This window comes from Calidris pugnax, unplaced genomic scaffold, assembly GCF_001431845.1.
Source record: "Calidris pugnax isolate Ruff unplaced genomic scaffold, ASM143184v1 scaffold41, whole genome shotgun sequence".
Taxonomy (NCBI): domain Eukaryota; kingdom Metazoa; phylum Chordata; class Aves; order Charadriiformes; family Scolopacidae; genus Calidris; species Calidris pugnax.
This window is the reverse complement of record NW_015094509.1, coordinates 7,883,105-7,903,750: the sequence shown is the minus strand read 5'-3', so window position 1 is coordinate 7,903,750 and position 20,646 is coordinate 7,883,105. Positions and strand designations below refer to the sequence as shown.

The 20,646-nt window shown below is 41.4% G+C and overlaps 1 protein-coding gene across 4 annotated transcripts in view; it reads right to left on the bottom strand.

The window, feature by feature from the left end:
- Positions 1-593: 593 nt before the first annotated feature.
- The window catches only part of ESRP1 (epithelial splicing regulatory protein 1), a 36,064-nt gene continuing 16,011 nt past the window's right edge, over positions 594-20,646 (bottom strand). For 2 of the 4 annotated variants that reach the window (XM_014965254.1, XM_014965255.1), the window contains exons 10-15: positions 20,179-20,480; positions 18,403-18,621; positions 16,217-16,415; positions 14,189-14,357; positions 2,717-2,822; positions 594-1,149 (exon numbers count right to left, since the gene is read on the bottom strand). In XM_014965254.1, coding sequence (XP_014820740.1) covers positions 2,732-2,822; positions 14,189-14,357; positions 16,217-16,415; positions 18,403-18,621; positions 20,179-20,480 — 980 coding nt within the window. In that variant the 3' untranslated portion in view covers positions 594-1,149; positions 2,717-2,731. The remainder of the gene's footprint in view (positions 1,150-2,716; positions 2,823-14,188; positions 14,358-16,216; positions 16,416-18,402; positions 18,622-20,178; positions 20,481-20,646) is intronic. The other 2 variants (XM_014965256.1, XM_014965257.1) reach the window with 2 other exon arrangements.

The window sequence follows — 20,646 nt, the reverse complement described above, 5'->3', positions numbered from 1 at the left end:
TTTAACCTCGCAAATCTCTTCATTTCAGAGTTTCTTTTCCCTCACCTCCCTTTCTTCAGTACAAATCATGGGTGTGATTGCCATGTAAAGATGCTGTGCTCTAACCAAGTTCCAGGACAGGCAGGGAGAGCACAGTCTACTAAAAGACATCAGTTTTTTTAAGTAAGAGCGTGTACATCATCCCATTTCTTCGCTAAGAGTGATAGTCATGGTGCTGGGTATAAAACTGTAGGTCAGAGGGACCAAACTCCAACGACTGTCCCTGTCTGACCCTTGCTTAAGGCAGACAAAGTGCTGGGTCTTACAAAAGATCACAATTCCTTCTCTTAAATATGAGATTGTAAAGCACAGAGCAGGGTGGGTAGAGGAGGGAGTGGAAAAATAAAAACAGTGTCACAGGAGAGAGGTTAACTGCATTTCTCAATTTCTGACTATGCAGTGTGATCAAAGTCTGGAAATACCTACTCCCGTAGACCATTTAAAAATCTAAATACCTGAGTATGTATGGAAAGCACACAAGATAAGAATCAGACACAAAGCATTTAACGTAATGCACTTGTATTTTTACAAAGTTACAGCATTTTTTCCTCAGATCATCCATTTTACATTCCTAATTTCTGCACTGTGTAAAATATGCCTGTTTACAGAGGCTTCTTCTGAACAGATTAAACAAATATGTACAAGACAAGAAAACAAGTTTTTTTTATAAAAATGTCAAATGCACAATTAAAGGTCTTAAAATACTTTTTTTTAAAAAAAACAAGCAACTTCAAAATGTGTGCAAAATTAGGTAAAAATACTTTTTAGCTATTTCAACAAATGCAGTAGATGAGACTTTGTAGGTTCAGGCTGAACTATTTCTGTGTTAAGAGCAGCTTAATACTTTCTTTATCAAGAAGAAACCCTTGAGGACTTGCGTGATTTCAGTACCTGTGCTCTCAGTGAAGGGCTTAGTGGTCTGTGTGCGCTTGTCTGGAAATTGTGCATTAACTTTAAAACAGTTAGAGAGGTCCATCTGCTGCTTTCCAGAGTTCTGAGTATTTTTCTTGAGCACAATTGGCTTCGAGCAGCGGTAAAACAGGGAACATGATCAATATCTCCATCTAGGCTTGCTGTGTTTGTTCAAAGCATCAGAAAGGGTGGAGGAATCTGCATGAAAGAGTTGTGCAGGTCACTGAACCCCACGATAAAAGCAAATCTTAATATTTTAGAAATGAAGAAACTAAGTCTTTAACGAAGGATCAAAGGCTTTAGTTTTCACCTCACACACACAGGATTCCAATGACATTTTCTGTTGGAGAGGACAGCGTTTCACCAAGAGTAATGCCAGAATTTATTCAAGATTACACGACCTTTCAGCTTTCAAGGTGGAGTTTTACAATCAATGCCATCAGGGCGATACCATTCCTACCCCTCAGTGCCTGCTTCGCTCACTTCTATCTTCCCACCTCTGACCCAGGTACCCACTCAGCCAAGCTGTAAAGCGGATTGGGTGAGAACAGACTGAAAGACAAACCCCATGGGTCCTTCCAGTTGGATCAGCTTCCCCAGCCAAGGTCACCACATGGCAATGCTCACCGTGGACAAACAGCAGCAGGCAGCTGGGAAGCAGCGTAGCATAGTTTAAGCTGGGATGCTACTAGGCACCTAGCTGTGCCCTCAGACTGTTAGCTCTAGGGATGGGGTTTAGCTTTATCAACCCAGCCAAAAGTCAGCTTGTTGGCCGACAAGCCGAGATGGTCACTTATGTTTTTACACCTGCTGTACTTCACTTAGCAGGACTCTTAGAGCAGATGACACTGAGGTGATGCTGCAGGTGAAGATTTTGCCCAGAAGTGGATTACACCCTGGGCTAAGTTGTCTTTGTGTCAGAGAAGAGGAAGAATGAAAAAGATGGCATTTTTTGTTGTTATTTTCCAGAGGTCCCTTCCAACCCCTATCACTCTGTGATTCAGTGATAAGAATAGTGAAAAGAAAAGGGACTAAAATAAATCTTATCACGTTTTTGATTATGTACTTTTAAAATACTAGAGGTTACATAAGAATTTTTCATAAATATATTTCTGTATCTTCCTCTAAGACTAGTGCAGCCATCAATGCACTGCTTTTCATTTCAGCTTCATTTTTCCACACAAATGCTTTTGGGTGACTTCACCCTTTGACTGTTCCTATACAGAAGATCAAGTAAACCAAGCTTGAAAGGCTGAAGTGGCCCGACCAGAAAGCTCTCAAAAGCAAGAGAGTAGCTGCCTGTTATACAAACACAATCTACTTCATTGCTGCAATTTTACATCAGCATGAGATTTTGGAATCTGTTTCTGTAGACACCTAAAAAAGTAGTTCATTCTGCCTAATGAACACTATATCTTAGCACATTGCTAGGAGACTAACATCATCTCTGCACTTTGCTCCTCAGAGAAAACTGAAGAGCTTTCTGGAGGCTCTCAGTACTGATATTAAAGCTTGAAATAGCATACATTTGGAGCCCTGGGAAGTATGCAAAGCAGCAGCCCAAAACAAGATGGGAGTGGTCAAAATCCTTTAAATTATGGCTTATTAGCCAAGGTTTTATACATTGCAGTGTGACGTTCTGGACATAGCAAAGAGTAGCCATGTTCCCAGGGCAGCAAATGAAATGTTTTGTTGAGAATGGTGTTTATCTGTAGGAAACACTATGATACCCCCAAACCCGTCTCCTGGGGTTCGTTATCCTTACCTTCTCTAAGGAAGTCTAACTGCTGGGGCCTTTAAATGCAAATCCATTCTTTGGACACTGTCCTGGCCGGATCATTTGTGTGTACAAGTCCATCCTCTGCTGCATACTACAAACACAAGTTAAGATAGAAGCAATCAGAAGCTGAACCAGTGCAGAAGAGAGCCAGCAGCTAGCTATGTGACCTTAACCTTTCTTAAAGCCCTGGGAAGATATCAAAGTTCAGGCTACATAATTAGACATTTGTAATGCTCCCATCACCATGGCATCAAGAGCAATTCAAGAGAAACTACACTGGGGTAATCAGCCTCCCTTAACAGCGTGACACATGGGTACACACAGGATCTTGTTGAAGACAACTGTCTCCAGACTCTGGCAGTCACAACCGACTGGTCTCAAAAGAGCGTCCCTGGAGATCGGAGACAAACACACCTCCTGTACAGCTGGTGCCACACATACTCTCCAAGTCTCTAAAGGAAAAGTTAAGTTCACTACTGGTTAGATCCACATAGGCCATTTACCCCTGAAGTTGTCCTAATACTGAAGGATGTCACTGGCTTCTCCTACTTATTACACAGTTTTAAGATGAAAGCAAATACCCCCCACCCCCAAAAGACCATACTTCTTGCTCAAAACCACCTTGATCATTTTGCTTTATCTCCTGAGCACGGCTTCAAGCACTGACCATTTCCATCATCATTTTCATGCTATTCCTTAGACCTAAGACAGCCTCTCCAAACCATACTAGAAAGGTCACTCCCAGACCACCTCCACTTCTGTTCTCCAAGATCACGGCTATAAAAGCACCATGAGAAAGTTTCTGCTGGGGAATATCAGTCTTTCCTGTGCTTGCTTATATCTGTGTTTAAACCCTTAGCTAACAAGATATTAATGAAAACTAAGTTTAGCTCAAAGGACACTGTCCCAAGGTGCCTTGTGGAGGAATCTTCCCTCCCCATGAGTCCTACAGTGTTAGCCTATATTCAATCTCTATAAATTAAAGCTCATCTTCTTGAGTTCCTCTGCAACTTTTAAGTCTAGCAGGTGCATTTGCCTCCAAGCATGTTTTCAGTCTTGCCCTTCCCCAGGTGTCACTATTTACAAAGCCCCAGATCATCTTTGGACAGCACAGTATGGAGGGGGATAGGCTCAAAGTAAGTCTTCACTCCCAGTGCACCATTCAGCTTTGGAGCTTATTGCCATGCTGTCTACAACCCCAAAGTTTTAATTGCAGCTAAAGAATAAGGAGATGAATCCATGGAACCCATCCACAGTTCAGATGCAAGCTCTGGGTCAGTGTTCTCTATTAGCTACCTGCTAGATACAGCTGAGGAAGGAGTCTTCCACAGCTGCCAGCAATGCCAACAGGGCAGTATTTGTTTTATTTACTTATATTTCAGGGGCTCTTTAGACACAGAGTGTTTTGTGGTCAATGGCGACTACCACACATTAAAGGTTAATGCCACAAAGGGACACATTCATCTTGCTTTAAAAAAATATTAATGCCATGATAATTAATATAATTTATTCTAGAATAAATTTTAAAAAATCTCTTCTCTAACACCCACGTTACTCAGAGTTTGTAGATGTTAGTAGCTTTGACATGCTTAGTCAAGTCTTCCGTAGCCTTATTCAAGTTGTCACAAAACTGTAGCTAGTTAACAAACTAGTTTTATTTTGATTTGGCAGTTCCAGCAAATATCTTTTTCGCTAGAATGTCAAGTAATCCATGAGAGTTTCCAGATAATGCTAGACACACACAAATATATATATAACATTTAATAAAAAAAATTATTCTATGGTTCATTGAACAAGATGCATCCCCCAAACTATTTGCAACTGCATAGCTTTGTGAAAGCATCATTAACATTAATCCTTTTGGCCAGTCAGTTGAAGCTACCAAAAAAGGGTAATTTGTGCATCTGAGATAAGAAAACAGAACACCACAAGAGAACTTCAGCTAGAGAATAGTTTAAATTTTTCTAGAATCCTTATGGAAGCAACCCTGTTACTTCTAAAACTCATATGAAGAGCAAGGAAACAGACCTTTTTTCCAGTTTTCTTTGCAGAGTTGATTCTTATTAGGGGGGACAAAAAGCCTAACCCTCAAACCAGACCATCGTGTAGCTTTCTGAGGTAAATAATTTAGTAAGACCAGACAGGAGTTAGCTTGCATCACTGTTAAAAAATAAACCAAAACAAACCAACCAAATGAGGAATCAACAGAAAACAGACACACAATCACACAAGGAGACAGTCACCTTGGGCAACCTAGCCTTCCTTTTGAAACAAGGCTACGGCCCTTGCCTTTAAGGTAACACTGTTAAACTGCAGTTCCTCTGCTTCCCTGGCCTTGCCAAGAGACAAGTCACAGAACTTGCAGTGATGGGTCACGAGAGCTTTACCTGGGAGCCCCAGAGAACAGCTTTCCCACTGTCCCAGCCACTTGGCCTTACTGCTGAGCCTTCATGTGCTTTAGTCGGGCAGCTCTTCGTGGGGCAAAAGGGAAAACTTCAGTCCTCCTCCCCCTACACCTTGCTATTTTTATTATTATTACTTCTACATGGTCCTTATCTGTTTTAAAGAAGTCAGGCATCTCCGTTTAAAACTCCAGCTATTCAGACTAACCCTGCTGGCTTTGCACCGAGATGCACTTGCTAATTCCTAACATGACCTTGGAGGTAAAGGTAAGAGAGAGCTTCAGCAACAGGTGAGGCTAAGGGCACTGCCTGCTCCAATTCCCCAATATGAGATAACACGACTGCCCCCAGCCATTTCTGCATCCCCCCAAACTGAGGGGTGACAACCTCCTAGAGGAACAGCAGCAAGTGACTTAGAGTGCTCACGCCTCCAGATGGCAAAGCAGTAGATAGAGGACACTAGTAATGAAAAGTGTCCAGGGAGGGATACAAGAAAAATAGCTATTCCAGCCTGTCTCCTCGAGTTAAACAAACCCCAGGAATAAATACTTGCATGTTTTACATGTGGTCAGAGAGAATTTCTACAGCCATTCTTACTAGTTGCGTATCACTAGATAATGATGCAATGCAAGCCTTGCACTCTTTTTATATCAATCTAGTTCTTGGAATCAAACATGATCTGAAGCATTTCCCAGTGCAAAACTTTTTTTCCTTATGAATTGATCCTTCTTTTTGGATCTAATCAACAGCCAGATTGGATTTTTTCTCCAATATTTCTGAGATTGTAGTATTCTCCAAAGACTTTCAAAATAAAACACAATTAAGTTTCAGAAATCAGTTTTGGATGCAAGAACAAGTTTTCACATGTTCTAAAGGTTGATGTCAGCATTCAAATAGCATTTATGCACCTCAAAGGGTTCCCAAACATTCATCACTAAAATATTATGTAGAAACGTTGAGGATCATCATCTCTCCTGTTTCGTTTCTTATTTTTTTTTTCGTTATACATTTGCTTAACAGACACCAATATCCAGAAGGAAGCTGCGGGTTTATATTAGAAGTAGGTATGAGTTGGGAGCAGTCAGCATGCATAGCCAAGCAGGTTTTCAGATCTCTGCCAAGCATCCTGCAGGTCAGTCAAGAGAGCCACAGACATCCCCAGCGCTGTTTGCACGCAGGAACGGATATGTGCGGAGGCACCGTCTACAGGTTTCAGTTCCCTGATTCTCTACCCCTGTTTTTCCTATGGCTTTGTTCTCTGTAGGCCTGAAGAAGTTTTTGTTTGTGAAGTATTAACGACTTTCTGCTCTGTGACAACAAGTACTGAAGATATCCTCTCATCAGGCTACTGATTGACAGCTTCCATTAGTTTCAGGCTGTAAAACAGCTTAGTCTTACTACGTATCCCTCATGGTACCACTCAGAGGAACACTAGTAGGGAAAAGTCATGGCAGAGAAAAGAAAGGGAAGGGCACATGGAAGAACAACTCATCCACAAATGTTTCAAGATTAAGTTAGCCTCCCACTTTGCTCGCTCTTGGAAGCCCAACAGACCCTGAGGAGCTCTGCAGCATCCCAAAGCCAGATCCTCTGACTAAAGCCAGCAGGAGAAGCAGCAAAAAGGAGAATGTGCACACCAACAAGCAGCCTTCAGAAAGTCTCAAAGAAATCTGACAGATCACCTCAGCACCTGATGAGCAGCAGGTTGGTTTTTTGGGTTGGTTTTTTTTGGGTTTTTTTTGTTGTTGTTGTTTGGTTTTTTTGTTTGTTTTGGTTTTTTTGGGGTTTTTTTTTGTTTTTTTGTTTTTTTGTTTTTTTGTTTTTTTTTTGAGAGAGACCAATAAGTATTTTCAACTCCTTGGGCTGGCACAGGGTATAATGTGCACGTATACACAGGCTTGCAGCACAATGTGTAAAATGTTCATTGCTGGAAAGCAGCCCAAGAGCAGGAGGAAATGCAGCTTCAGAATAAAGCCTTTTTAGAAGTGGTTTATCATACAAAGTTTGAGAGAGGTAAAGCTAGTAAGTTTTGTGGTGTAATTAGCAAAGTTGAAAGTTTTAGCATGGTGCTTTGTTCACAAAAACCAACAAGACATGCTATTAGCAAAAGCATTTACATAACCAGAATAATTTTCCTTTTTCAAGACTGAAATATTTATCCATATTTAAAGAAAGAAAGGCCATATAACCTGACAAATAGCAGAACTATGAGTGCTAAATGATCAGGTCATCTGTTAATCAAATAGAAACATTTAGAAGCCCATGACTGCTGTTTAATCATGGACAAATACCACAGACCATGTTCTCAACAGGGAAGGCTTTTTTTTTTTTTCCTTAATAAAATATTTTTTCAGCTTTAAGGAGCTTTATTCCAAGATCAATCCAACTCTACACCTGGAAAAACCAAAAGCTCTTTTGGTACAGATGCCATCCCCACTTTTAAACAGATAACCTGCTGCTACCTCAACACACACCCAACCCGTCTGGCTACTGCAATCAGCTCCCCATCTCTAGAAGTTAATGGTAGCACAACAGCAGCACCAGGAACAGAGCCAGAAGAACTTGCTGCCACAGACCACTGCAATGGTCTGCCCTGAGTAGTGTCAGGACTTTCAGCAGGGCTGCAACTGAGTAAAGAGAAGCATCCAGCAACTTGGTTTTGCACCTTGAATAACCCCAGATCACCTGGCCATCTAAAAAGCCACCTGCATGGATGACACACATGCCCTGAGGCGCAACAGGAGGATCTTCTCTCCCACCGCTGAACTGCTGTAAGCAAGCAAAAACCACTCAAACTGATCTCTGCAGCTAGCTTGCATGGTCTTGGAATATCAATTAACCCTTCATACTAATTCAAATGCTTTACTAGACAGAAGAGGAAAAGTCAGAAGGTGACAGTAAAAGCTGCTAACTGCTCATCACAACACTCAGTATATTAAGTGAACAAAAGCAACTGGAATCTGTAAGTAGAAGCACCTCCACCAGCAGCCATGCTGGCATTTCCTATGGTGGGTTGAATAACTCTTGGACACTGCTACCAGCAACAACATTTTTACAGGGTTATCGACTTTGAAGGAAGGTGTTTTGTTCTTTTAATTTAAATAATTTTACTATCTAATACTCAGGTACCTATTGATCAGATCATTACCCTTCTGCTGCTTTTCAGACATCATGGCAATTCTACTAATTAAAACCTATAAGTGAAGAGATAATGACAGCCTGTGGAGGCATGCATCAATTAGTCTTCCCTGCTAATGCACCCCTTCTCCAACAACACACAGTAGTAGTTCAAGACATCGGTGTTGTTCTAATCCTTGTCAAACTACCTTCACCTGGAAAAACCAATCATTAAGGTTTCCCCTCAAAACAATCACTCTGGTGACAAGTTTGTGCCACTAACTAAAGAGCCGAGGTTATTTTGGCAAATCCCTGGTGGAGACAGGCTTGCCTTGAGCAAGGAGAGGTAATGAAGAACCCCAAATTCTGCCACTTGATGTAAACCTGTGAACTCCATTTGCTGGAGAGCAACTAAAAGCCACCCGTAGGCTTCTATGCTCAGTGAGTCCGTACACTGCAGATATGATCTCAGGCAATCCAAGCCAACATACTTGTAAAAAGAAATAAAGAAAGTACCACCACAGTCTAAAAGCTGTGGTCCAGAGTGTTGCTATGATGCTATGAATACAACTAAGCTGATGAAGAGGTTTTGTTTCTGGCTGCTGCTGTTCTCCATCTGTGACAGATCTCCCAGGCTAAATACACATATGGTTGCTTCCTAACCTAGTTCTGTCAAGCGATGCTGGTTATCCAGACACACAGATATGCAAATAAAGCTGCTGGCAGCAGCTCTGAATGATACCACTCCTAATCCAGCCCACTTGTTCCCAGCCTTGCCAGTTTAAACCGGCTGTAATTCCACGATGCTTCAATATGCATATGATCAATGACCAAGGGTAAAAACAAAAAAGCCTCACTTTTTCTCCACAATGGATCAGATCATCCATAATGACCATCATGGAGAACAACTAAGCCTTTCTTCTAACCAGGGTAATTTTATTTTTATACACACACACTTTTCATGTATTTAAGTATACATATAACATTACTATATATGTATGTTGCATATGTACGTATCTAAAAATACTTTTACAAGTTGATTAGCGTATAGATGAGAAAAAACCATACCTAATCCATAGGAGGAAGAGGCAGAAGCAGACAGATGAGAATAACAAATTACCCTGTATTTCCTTGTGCAGCTAGTGTCTGAACCATGCCTTTAACTACCACATAAAAAGACTTGCTCATTCAAATCACTCCAATAGAGAGCTGTATGCAGAATCATAGAATCATTTAGCTTGGAAAGGACCTTTAAGATTGAATCCAGCCACCAGCCTAACACTGCCAGCTCCCACTAAACTATGTCCCTCAGCACCACATCTACATACCTCCAGGGATGGCAACTCCACCGCTTCCCTGGGCAGCCTGTTCCAACGCTTGACAACCCTTTCCATGAATATCCAATGGATATTCATGGAAATAATACCCAATCTAAACCTCCCCTTGCACAACTTGAAGCCATTTTCTGTTGTACTATCACCTATTATGTGGGAAAAGAGACTGACACCCACCTCACTACAACCTCCTTTCAGGTAATGGTGGAGACAGATAAGGTCTCCCCTCAGCCTCCTTTTCTCCAGGTTAAACAATCCCAGTTCCCTCAGCCACCCCTCAGAAGACTTGTGCCCTAGACCCCTCACCAGCTTCATTGCCCTTCTCCGGGCACACTCCAGCACCTCAATGTCTTTCTTGTTGTGAGGGGCCCAGAACTGACGGATGGCAACTCCACCGCTTCCCTGGGCAGCCTGTTCCAACGCTTGACAACCCTTTCCATGAATATCCAATGGATATTCATGGAAATAATACCCAATCTAAACCTCCCCTTGCACAACTTGAAGCCATTTTCTGTTGTACTATCACCTATTATGTGGGAAAAGAGACTGACACCCACCTCACTACAACCTCCTTTCAGGTAATGGTGGAGACAGATAAGGTCTCCCCTCAGCCTCCTTTTCTCCAGGTTAAACAATCCCAGTTCCCTCAGCCACCCCTCAGAAGACTTGTGCCCTAGACCCCTCACCAGCTTCATTGCCCTTCTCCGGGCACACTCCAGCACCTCAATGTCTTTCTTGTTGTGAGGGGCCCAGAACTGACCACAGTATTTGAGATGGGGCCTCACCAGTGCTGAGTACAGGAGGATGATCACTTTCCTAGTCCTGCTGGCCACACTATTTCTGATACAGGCCAGGCTGCTGTTGGCCTTCTTGGCCACCTGGGCACGCTGCTGGCTGATATTCGGCCAGCTGTCGACCGGCACCCCCAGGTCCTTTTCTGCTGGGCAGCTCTCCAGCTGCTCTTCCCCAAGCCTGTAGCACTGCATGGACCTGGCACTTGACCTTGTTGAACCTCATCCCGTTGGCCTCGGACCATCGATCCAGACAGCTCTGTAGAGCCTTCCTACCCTCAAGCAGATCAATACTCTCACCCAACTTAGTGTCATCTGCAGACTTACTGAGGGTGCACTTGAGCCCCTTGTCCAGCTTATTGATAAAGCTACTACACAGGATGGGTCTCAGTACTGAACCCTGGGGAACACCACTTGTGACTGGCTACCAACTGGATTTAACTCCACTCAACGCAACTCTTTGGGCCTGGCCACCCAGCCAGTTTTTCACCCAGCAGAGTACACCCATCCAAGCCACAAGCAGCCAGTTTCTCCAGGACAATGCTGACACAACAGGGAGGTAACTCAAACTTAACTTAGCCACCATTAGACAGGCACAGCTGAATACAGCTGCAAATCTATCGGAAAAGACCCACACTCACAAGTGGTACCAATCTCTCTCACAACAAATACTGCTTCAAAGATGCAAACAGACAAGTTCACCTACCCATCTTGGTTCAATAGCACAAGGGTTTACCATAGGACACAGAACATAAGAACACTTCCAGTTATTTCGAGTTCAAGGACTTCCTGAGCCAAATGTTGTTTCTGTGTATTCACTAACTCACAATGAATTTCCTGCCCTTGAATCTAGATTGTTTGAACCCACACCAGTTTTTAGCTTCCACATCATTTTCTGGCTATGAATCCCACTAGCATACTACCCACAGAGTAAGAAGCTTCTCTTTCTACTTCACTATTCAAAATATTGTTGAAAAAAAAGAATAAAGTTTAACAATGACAGATTTTGACAGAAAATTTTGAGCTTTTAAAGGCACCACTTAGAAGTGATCAAGGTGGCATTAGAACAAGTGCAATAAGACTTAACTTTGTTTTAAAACTACATATGCTATAGCAGTAACTTTCAAGTTTTTGTTTGGTAAAAGTTTCAACAGAATGTTAGCAGTTGCCAGGTGGTGCAGTTATTCATTACTTTCAGTGTACATACATACAACAACTAATACACCTATTTATCCAGGCTTAGATAAGCAAAGGAACTCCTCCCGCCCATGAATCCTATTGTTCTTTTCCCCTCAAAAGCCCAGGACTAGGCAGAGGGAGAGACAGAGACCACTGATCTGCTGTCAGAACATGTTGCCAGATATAATTACAAGTTAAACTGAGATATCAAAGACTGACAGATCCTGAATAACTTGCTCTCCCCTCCTCCTTTTCATTAGGAGCTCACTAAAGCTATTTTAATAGCATGGAAGGCATCCCTTTCTTATACCATCGGGTTTCATCACCAAAGCTATAACAGCATTAAGACGAGTCAGAGTTTCAGGGATTTCTGATAGATACTGAAGACCAAAACAATGCCTGCCTCCCTCCCCACCCCCACCTAGGCTGATTACTGTGCAGAGAATGGAATTGGCTATAATAAAGCAACTTGACCTTGTAAAACACAAGTGGTAGAACCTTTTGGCAGCAGGTCAAAGAACTTTCCTTATTTCCATAAGTATTCACCAGTTAGATTTATGAACCATTGTCTGATCATTAGCCACCAGCTCTGTATTGCTTTTCCATGTACATGCATTTAAATGCACCACTTAGGATAGAGGATACCCCATTTTTTCCTGCTGCACATACTTAACATTTTTTGAATGAAATTTCAGAATCAGAAAACTCCATTTAAGAGAGTTCCGATTGCTACATGAAAGGGATCCAATTACTTATGGCATCCTTTACAAAGCAAAGGAATTTCTCTGAAAAGCCATAAAGTTTAATTTTTTAGGAAAACAAAAAACCCAACAAACCAAAATATCAGCTACGAAGGATCACTACTTCTACTGGAACATACACAATTGGTCTGTAGACCAAACATTTACTCTGGATAGAAAAGCAATATCCAAACACCAGCTCTCACAAAATGGAAAGAAGCCAAATTGACTCCAGAAGTGTTACCTTGTTTTTTTAAAGGGGAGGTACTTGTAATTGGCACAGAAGCCACATAAGAATAGTTTCCAAGGTACATTATAAAACTGTCAGTTTGACAAGAACATAGAAAGGATGTTTTGGGACTTGGGATTGACCAGTCTATAACCAACATGCCCACAGCCCAAGCAGCCAGTGATGGGACTCATGTGGGATCTCATTCAGCCAGAGACCTCTGTAGGGCCTGACACTTAGCCTGCAGTAGCCAGTCTATGATTACTTTAACTACAACATGACAAAATCACTACAAAATATTATTGCTACCGTGTTCTCATGACATATACAGCTATTATTGAGAAACTTGTTGTATATTGCCAGTGCAAGTTTGGAATTTTATTTTTCTTGATCTTACATTAGAGAGGCTGAGTCTGGTAACATATTATCATAATCATAAGACAGACATTGAAGGCATTGTAGAAATTAACTCATAAGTGATGAAAACATTTTTAATAAAAAAAAAACCACACACACAACAGGTATCTGACCGACATAATGGTTTAGTGTAAAGTTATAAGAAAACCTTTGTTATCTTACAGGTGCTAGAGAGTCCATATTGCTCAACAACTTCATAAGTAGCTATTTGGGCCCTTCTCAGAGATTAAAAAAAAAAAAAAAAAAAAAAAAAAAAAAAAAAAAAAAAAAAAAAAAAAAAAAAAAAAAAAAAAAAAAAAAAAAAAAAAAAAAAAAAAAAAAAAAAAAAAAAAAAAAAAAAAAAAAAAAAAAAAAAAAAAAAAAAAAAAAAAAAAAAAAAAAAAAAAAAAAAAAAAAAAAAAAAAAAAAAAAAAAAAAAAAAAAAAAAAAAAAAAAAAAAAAAAAAAAAAAAAAAAAAAAAAAAAAAAAAAAAAAAAAAAAAAAAAAAAAAAAAAAAAAAAAAAAAAAAAAATCACTGGTCAGAATCTAATAGAAGATGAGTTCTTAAGCAGGTTTCCTGACAGATGAGGAATGGTTTATGGCTTACAGGGAACAAGGCTCTTTCCAAATCCTCATGACTGCCAAGGGCAAATGGTATCAAGAGTTTTTGTTCTGTAGAAAATAGTTAAGATATTCAGAAGAGCCAAAAGCCCTTCGTGAGACGTGTTTATGAAGTCAGGAAGAATACATGCTTCTATATGCTTTAAATACTTATTCGATACATGTATGCTTCAATGCAGTACTTCTGTAAGTAAACAGTTTTTACCATAAAGGTCAAAAGCTACTTTATTACAAAAACAAAGAGGCAGAATTTCAGTAGTAGTTTGGTTGGAATGGGGTCTGCCCTTTCAAAAGAGGGGCCAAGGGCTTTTTTTTATGGACATGGGAAGGAGTACTGCACACAGCAATTCCCACTGAGGGCACAACAATGCAAACTAACAAGTATAAGAGGCACATTAGGTGAAAAAAAAAAATAATCCAACTGTAACTGTGTGACATATGCTTTTAAAAAAAATCATCACTACCTGAAATACTCTAAAACTTTGGAAATCCCTAGATATCCTGAAATCGTTTCCCTGAACAAGATACCGAACAAGCTGTTCTTGGTAGCTCAAGCCTTTAACACAGCAGACAATGTTCTTTTGTGAGCTTTGTGCATTTGCTGCAAAAAGACTTCTTTGTTCCTGCTTGGTTTCTCCTCTGCTTTACCTGGGGTAGTAGGCTGTGTAATTCATGAAGAGCTGAGCCCCAGCAGGGTAGTAGGCCGTGGAGGGCTGGAGCGTTCGTGGGTTCAGGAGCATGGATGGCTGATAGAGAGCAGCTTCTGTTGGCACAACTGCAGCAGGAGCCGGAAAGGAGTAGGAAGGGGGTGAAAGGCCTAAAGGGAACAAATGGAAAATAGATTAGGACCTTTTGAATTCCAGCATATATATGGTCTTCATTAGCTGAACAACTCCAGAGTAAGAAAAGAGCCTTCACAAGCTTCTTGTTCTCTTGCTCATCACAGAAAATAAATCTAAGCCACCAACATGAGCTTGACTACAGGTGTTGTGCCCACCCCCCAGTCAAAAGCAAAGTCAGTAATATACAAAAAGCCACCTCTTGCACTGGGAATAGGGTCTCCTTCTAAAGATGAAGCCAGTTTTTCTTGTCTAGGCTCAGATTTTAATGAAGTCTCCAATCAAGAAGTATGAGACTTCTCCACTGTAAGAAGGAAACTCCTGTGCTAAAGATCTGCCTAACATTCCCCAGAGCAGAAGACACCTTTTCATCCTGACACTCCCTAGCCCCCAAACAGCTCTGTCTTCAATGAACCAACAGCAGAGAGAGAAAAATCATGGCCTTGCAGCTTCAAATGCACTTTGTGGTGGTTCAACAAGATGCGAGGCCCTAAATGAATTCTCACTGATTAGAGTTCACCTTCCTCCTTTGCTACTCTTTTCCTTTTCTTCCCTCTTCCTCTCCCCAGTGCCATAAAAGATAAAAGTGAACACACAAAAGCTTTTGATAACTCAAAATAGCAAAACTAGAGGCTTACATTAAGGCTGCATTGTGGGGTGGGTCAATGAGAGCTGAAAGGGCTTATCTGAGGACTACATCACTGGCATTTGTAGTTGTAAATGGGGACACCGCAACCTAAGACTTCACAAAGTTTGGGACTCTGCCCAAGAACCTGTCCTAGGAGCTCTCAGGAGAAGCTTCCAACCCCTGTCTGGAACAGGTGTCACACACACTACAGATCCCTGCTCAGAAGGATACTTGCATTAAAAAAAATAATTAAAAACCAAAAATCTAGTCACCTAGAAAACTTACCTCCTAAGGATTAGCTGGGTCTACTCATACTCAAAAGGAACCACACCCAAGAAGTGTGCTGCCACATTGGCAGCTTTGACTAGGATTTAGAGGACACTTCTTTAAAAAGCCACCAACGACAACAGTGCATTTGCATAGAGAGACAGAGAAAGCTCCTATTTGACTACCTTGCCATTTATGATCTTGGAAGCAAAGTATTATTTTTCCCATAGGCTCAGATTTTAATGGCACATATGCTTAGTAAGCTAGTCCTTCAGGTCTCAAAGCATTTCTCCCAAACATTTGTCTAGAAGTCCATATTCATCCTAGTAGCTCTGAGGAGCATAATTTTACATGAAATACAGTTTCTGCAATTCTGAGGCCAAAGCTGTGTGTATTTTACTCCCACACAGGTAATCTTAATTCTGTAGGAACAACAAAAAGCAAAGGAAGAGTTCAACAAGTAGGGATGCAATAGGCAGAACACTTGTGGTTAAGTCCTAAAGGAGAGCGTTACCAATTGGTTCATAAATTAAGTTTTGGAAGTGAAAGGTGAAGAGCTTTTACTTGGTGTGTTCACCACAATGAAAAAATGTAAATAAAAATCAGTTTAAATGGGAAACTGTTCTTTAAGCTCTAGGCAGGGCTTACAAATTACTTTCAGAGCCGTGGCTCACCCTGGCCAAGTTAAGCTTCAGGGAGGGGAGGGAAAGTTTGCCACTGGAAAAGCAAGAACAGCTTTAAAATTACTCTTCAGTCATAGCAATTCACAACCAAAGGGAAAAATAATGATTGCAAGCTGCTGATGATTTAAGATGAAAAGACCTAATTTTAATACCCCCGTCTGGCACTCCTTGCCAAGAACCAGAATGAGAGTCAAGAGAGCAGCTCCGACACCTACCCGCACACAGCGTAGAGCATTGGCAAGGCCCATGCAAAACTTACATGGTAACTTACATGGTGGCGGGGACAAGCCATTTCGATTTAAAGTGCCCCCCATTAATACAAAGTTCATCTCCTCAGCGGAACATTGAAAGACTTCAACGTATCTGTCCTTCATCGTCTTCTTATGACACTTCTGTGCAGCCAGAAAAGCTCGGTCTGCAGATTTCATCTGAATAAAGGCATCTCCCGAGGGACGTCCCTACAAACAAGGCAGACAAAAGGAAATGTTTCTGGAGCTCCTGTGAAGTAGCAGCATAGCAATAATTTGTGTTGTTAAAAGCAATCTCCTTAGACATAAATATAGTCCTCTCCAAGGTCAAGTACAGTCAGTAATCCCCACCACCCATCAGAATGTTTAAGCTCTCCTCCCTGAAGCTTCACCCACTATCACTGGAGAATCCTAGTTTGTCCACTGCATCATATGGGCATTCTTCCAACTAACTAGACAGATTTATTTATTTACCTGTTTCATCTAAGCTACATTGTGACTTGAGCCATGATATTTCTATTTATAAAAAAAAAATACACTTATGGGAGAGACTACAATTTGTGTACTTTGGTAACAGCAGCTCTCAAAGCACCTATTTAGTAAGAATGCAGAATTGGAAGATCTAATCCACATTTATTATCTGTGATTTTTAAAATTCAAGGATAAATACAGTCAAGCGCCAAATGCTAAATGATTTCATTTTTATTTTATTTTGTTAAGGCCAGTATGGGCCGGGATGTTTTAGAAGGGTACTAGCCTAAGGCTTGCTATGAGCTTGTAGAGAGAAAAAAAAAGTGACATCTAACATCCTTATGTACAGCTATAAATGAGTGGGATACACAGCTGGGAGGAGTCATTTTAGCCACATGCAGATGACAGCTAAGTAGCCAAAACCCCAAACTAGAGGCAGAGATCTGAAGCCACCTCTAACTTAAGTTCTGGGCCAGTTCTTCTGGTTTCAGAGGGAAGAACAACTTTATCACCATCCTTTACACAGTTGTTCATGATTAGAGGGTTGAGACCAGGAATGGTGGGAGTAGGGAGAGCATGCAGAAAGATAAAAATCTTGTAGTCAGGCAAAAGTAGTATCTGGGGAAAAAACAGTCTGACAGCTTTGGGCAGGGGCTGTAGACAGCCCTCAGGACTATACATACATCCCAGTTTCTTCCTCCAGGTTCTTCTGTTTCTGCTGGCAAGGGCTGATACTACTGTAAACCATTACTTGTGCTTTGACATCTGCATCTTTTCTTAGCCTCTCCCAGCCCTGCACATTTCTTATAGTTTTTCAGCCTGTGAGGTGAAGTCCTCACAGACACAGGAATCCCATCAGACAGAGAGGTACCGGAATCACCATAGAACCTTCTCCCTCTCCACACCCCTGGAGCCCTACTCCAGGACAAGGAAGTTTTTCATAGTTTAAGTTTAGGCTTAGTGTCAACCAAAACAATTTTAGAAGAACCTTTTTTATACCACAATGATCAGTGCGACCACTCAGGGAATCTCCATAGAGCTAGAGGAGCTGCAATCTCCTCCCCCTGAAGTCACAAGATTATGCAGATAAAGGCAACAATGCACAATCCTAACAAGTTTTGGAAGAAAAGGCTTCCAGAAAACAATGACAAATGGCATGTCAATGAGCTGTTAATCATGGTGCTTAGCTGTCACTATTTAAGGACAACAGCCACACAGTTCAGGAAAACTGAAGCTTCAGCTGCTGACTTATGCCATAGGAAATCCTGTCTCTAAAAGGTCCCAGTCACATTTGTCCTCAAATATACCTGAGGCACATTGTTCAACAAGGCAGGGGCAAACTGCTCCTTTGAGACCTAACATTGCCCCCACTTTTGTTTTGAAGTTACTCCTCGCCTGGTACAAAAGGAATTATGCATGCTGTTGGGCAGGGCAGGACAGGACACTTCAGTTCAAGCTTCCACCAAGGCACCAGCCCCTCCAAGACCCTGGCCAGCTTTAGGCACATGGGTCTTGGTGACAGAAACCACTCCAAAGCAAATGCAGCAGCAGGGCTCAAATAAGCCAACCCGACTATTGCCAGTAGGCTTTTAGAGGAGAGTTGGAGACCAATTAATGCCATCAGTGTCAATCCCAAAGGTACTTCCCTACTGACATCATCAAAAGGACCACGTTCATGTACACAGGCAGCTGGCACAGGCTGGCTAGAAACAAGGTGACAACCAACCTGGTGATTTAGTACCATGTGAACTCCATGGGTTCGAATATCTGTAGAAAACTCTCCCAAAAACTCCAGGATGTCTTCTATAGTAGCAGCGTAGGGAAGACCACGCAAACGTATGCAGTCTCTGACGTTAGTGGGAGGCACAAATTGTTGAGGTAATACTGGAAGAATAGGAGGTGTCGGGAGAGGAATGAGAGGTGTGGAAGAATACCTGTTCAGCACCTGTGTGAAATGGAAAAAAAAAAAAAAAAAAAAAAAAGAGGTTACAGAAAGCCTCCTTGCTCATTCTTCAACTCAGGAACTGAATGCAACACCAATGCCATCTGTTTTCATTCTGGGCAGTATTTTAGGAAACAAGTGAGCTGGATTCTGGGCTTGAACCACAGCAGCAGTGCTTAGCATTCAGGTGGTTTAAAGTAAATCTTTGGGTCATTCTTTCTTGAAAAAGATAATTATTTTTTTTTAAGAGAATATATTTGAATTGTTATGCAAATCTCAGAAGACCTACTAGAGCATGAAACCTGTATTTCTACAATATTTTTATTGGGAAAATATCCCAAAGCAGCCTACCCCCATCTACAGAGTCATGGTTACACTTCTACCCAAAAATATCTCCTCTGCAACACTTTAGGAGAGTCTGGGAACTAGAAGCATATTTCACTACCAAACGGCACCGACTTGAGATGCAATAGTCCATCAAGTAACATAGGTGGTGTTACTGAGTCACAGTATCCATAACAGAGTCATGCTTTGAGATTTCTTGTTACTAATTTCGACAGTAAACCCCCTGCCTGATCAAGAGTTCACTGAATATTCAATCACTACCCTTTAACTTTCTCTGAGCAAGATTAATTTACATTTATATAAGTATCAGAAGGTTTTGCTAAACAAAGAAACTTGAGAGAGCACTTGAGAAAAGTACAGTGACAAGTGAGCGTTGCAGCTCTGCCCTCTAGTCATTAGTGTCACCCTTCAAACGAGGCACTGAAATCTCAAGTTATCTGGGGGCTCAGAGCTGCACCACTGCTTGGTTACAATGACATTGTTATTGGTTGGCCATCATTTGCATCATAGACAAGACCATTTAGAAACAAATTCAGAAGTTAGTGATGCCAAGTGGAGCTCTACAAATCTTTGGCTACATACATAGACAATCCTTTCAGCCCTAATTCCTTTCCCTGACAGCATAACTGCAACTAATGGTCCATCAAGTCATGTTCATGCAAGAGGGGACACTCTTCAGGCCCAGTTTCAAGTCCTACCACACTCTGCTAGGTAGCCAGTGCTGGCAGTCAATGGCCCAGACTCACTCTTTGGGGCAATTCGTAAGACTTAAGATATATTATTCTGAAGGCAACAACTACACCAAAAGGCTCCGTTTTTCTCTGCCAGCGACTAAATATAAGTTTTTTAAAATCAAGATTTGTTGCTAATGCTCCTCCTGAATAGGCCATCATTGGACCTAGGCAAATTCAGTATCTGTAGTGTAAAGCACTAGACCCACATAAACTTTCTGCTGTAGCTGCTGTTTGGACAGCTATTGGAAGCCAAAACCCCAAAGGTTTGTATATATGATTGAGAACATTCATATACCACAAGATCTTACATATAGAAGGAGAAAAACCTCATGGAAATTCACACAGTACTCTTTCCAGCAACAGTCAAGAGTTAGAGAAAATAAGCTTTGAAGTCATGGCCAAGCAGTATTTGCTTCCACCACTCCATTCCAAGGTAGGAGTTTGGATTACAAGATGCCACTGTTTGTAGCTTTACACCCACCTGCTGAACTTCAGCTGCAGTGCTTCTGAAGAGTTCGATGTACCTTTTCCCCAGCAATTCCTTATGCTTTTTCAGTGCGTTTTGTGCATATTCCTCACAAGCAAACAACACAAAGGCATCCCCTGTTGGCCTGCTGTCAGGGTACGTGACAAAGAGGACTCCCTCCTTTCCTCCTGTTACAGGGCAGTGCTGGCCAAAGAACGTCAGCACTTCTTCTGTTGTTACGTTGAAAGGAAGACCTCGCATCCTGACAATCACTTGGTTTTCTTTGGACAAGAACTGTGCAACTTCATTGGAAGTGCCTTTAAAGAAAAGAGGTACAGAAGCACTTAAGTCTGGGCAGCCATGTAAAATCATAAGTAAGTCTAGCACAGCTACCTCCTCCTCCCCACAGATGTGTTTTGAGCAGGTAGAACATTGGCCTCCAAAGCAAAAAGATGTCCTACTTTGATAAACTGGAAATATGGT